General features: G+C 36.1%; 1 protein-coding gene across 1 annotated transcript; it reads left to right on the top strand.

Annotated features, from left to right (window-relative positions):
- Positions 1-6: 6 nt before the first annotated feature.
- LOC105316297 (TFIIH basal transcription factor complex helicase XPB subunit-like) lies at positions 7-1,231 on the top strand. Its single transcript, XM_011411125.2, has 6 exons — positions 7-174; positions 230-277; positions 338-367; positions 420-459; positions 556-758; positions 891-1,231. The coding sequence occupies exons 1-6, from the start codon at positions 22-24 to the stop codon at positions 1,080-1,082; spliced, it is 666 nt and encodes a 221-aa protein (XP_011409427.2). The 5' UTR covers positions 7-21; the 3' UTR covers positions 1,083-1,231.
- Positions 1,232-1,257: the final 26 nt, after the last annotated feature.

The raw sequence follows: 1,257 nt of genomic DNA, 5'->3' as shown, positions 1-1,257 counted from the left end.
ATTAGGCGTAATGATAAGATAATGATATTTTCTGATATGGTGTTTCCCCTCCGTACTTATGCTATGAAACTGGATAGGCCATTCATTGATGGACAGACTCCACAGAAGGAGAGAATGAAGATACTTAAAAACTTCAGACACAATCCTCAAGTTAATACAATATTTATATCAAAAGTAAATATTAATTATTAAAATTATTATTATTATTATTATTAATTTATTTTTGTAGGTTGGAGACAATTCCTTTGATCTTCCTGACGCTAATGTACTCATACAAGTAAGTTATTAATAATTATTAATAGTTATTAATGGTTATTAATGTTTGTTGTATTTCTAGGTATCAGCTCATGGTGGTTCAAGACGTCAGGTACATTACCGATGATGTAATGTGATGTGATCATTAATGTTACTATTTATAGGAGGCACAAAGGCTGGGAAGAATATTAAGAGCCAAGAAAGGTAAATATGTACTTATGTACATGTATGTGAAGCAATGAATTTATGAAAGTTTATGGCTACAATGTACATGTACAATTATTTTCCTTTCTCCTGTAGAGTCCATAGCTGAAGCCTATAATGCTTATTTCTATTCGCTGATCTCACAAGATACCGAAGAGATGCATTTCTCAACCAAGCGGCAAAGGTTTCTCGTTAATCAGGGATACAGCTTCAAAGTCGTCACTAAACTAGCCGGCATGGAGGCTGAGACTGACCTGGCATACAGCTCTAAGAAAGAAGAAGCAGAACTGCTCCATCAAGTGAGGGAGAGATGGTTAAATACATGTATAATAAATAAAGATATTTAGTAAATAGTATGCTGTAGATAGAAGTGATGATTTCTCAAGTTACATTATGTACATGTATATTCTCTCCCTCCCCTCTTTCTCCAGGTTTTAGCTGCTTCTGATAGTGATGCTGATGAAGAGGTCTTACCCACGTCCGGAGGGGGTCAGGGGAAAGGGCGTGGCTTTGAGAGGAAGGCGGGGTCAATGGCGACAATGTCAGGCGGTAACGACATGATGTACATGGAATATTCAGCAAGAGCAAGACCACAGCATCCTTTATTTAGACTGAGACACTGAACTAATGTCATCGGCTAATGTATTGTACTGTATTGTATCATGTCATGTAACTATCATGTGACGTTAATTACATGTACATGTACATGTAGGTGTATAGAATTAGAGTATCCACTTTTGGCGGAATACAATTTTTATAATGACACAGTCAATCCAGTGAATGTAGCAAATTTTGAAA

Source organism: Amphimedon queenslandica, unplaced genomic scaffold, assembly GCF_000090795.2.
Source record: "Amphimedon queenslandica unplaced genomic scaffold, v1.1 AMPQUscaffold_2132_Cont25864, whole genome shotgun sequence".
Lineage (NCBI taxonomy): Eukaryota > Metazoa > Porifera > Demospongiae > Haplosclerida > Niphatidae > Amphimedon > Amphimedon queenslandica.
This window is presented reverse-complemented; position numbering and strand designations above follow the sequence as displayed.

What these genes read in the sequence shown, in the direction of transcription:
- LOC105316297 (XM_011411125.2), top strand. Translation starts at nt 22, where the DNA reads ATGATATTTTCTGATATGGTGTTTCCCCTCCGTACTTATGCTATGAAA. An exon ending in ATACAATATTTATATCAAAA is followed by an intron (nt 175 to 229) that starts GTAAATATTAAT and finishes TTATTTTTGTAG; the next exon opens with GTTGGAGACAATTCCTTTGA. An exon ending in ACGCTAATGTACTCATACAA is followed by an intron (nt 278 to 337) that starts GTAAGTTATTAA and finishes TTGTATTTCTAG; the next exon opens with GTATCAGCTCATGGTGGTTC.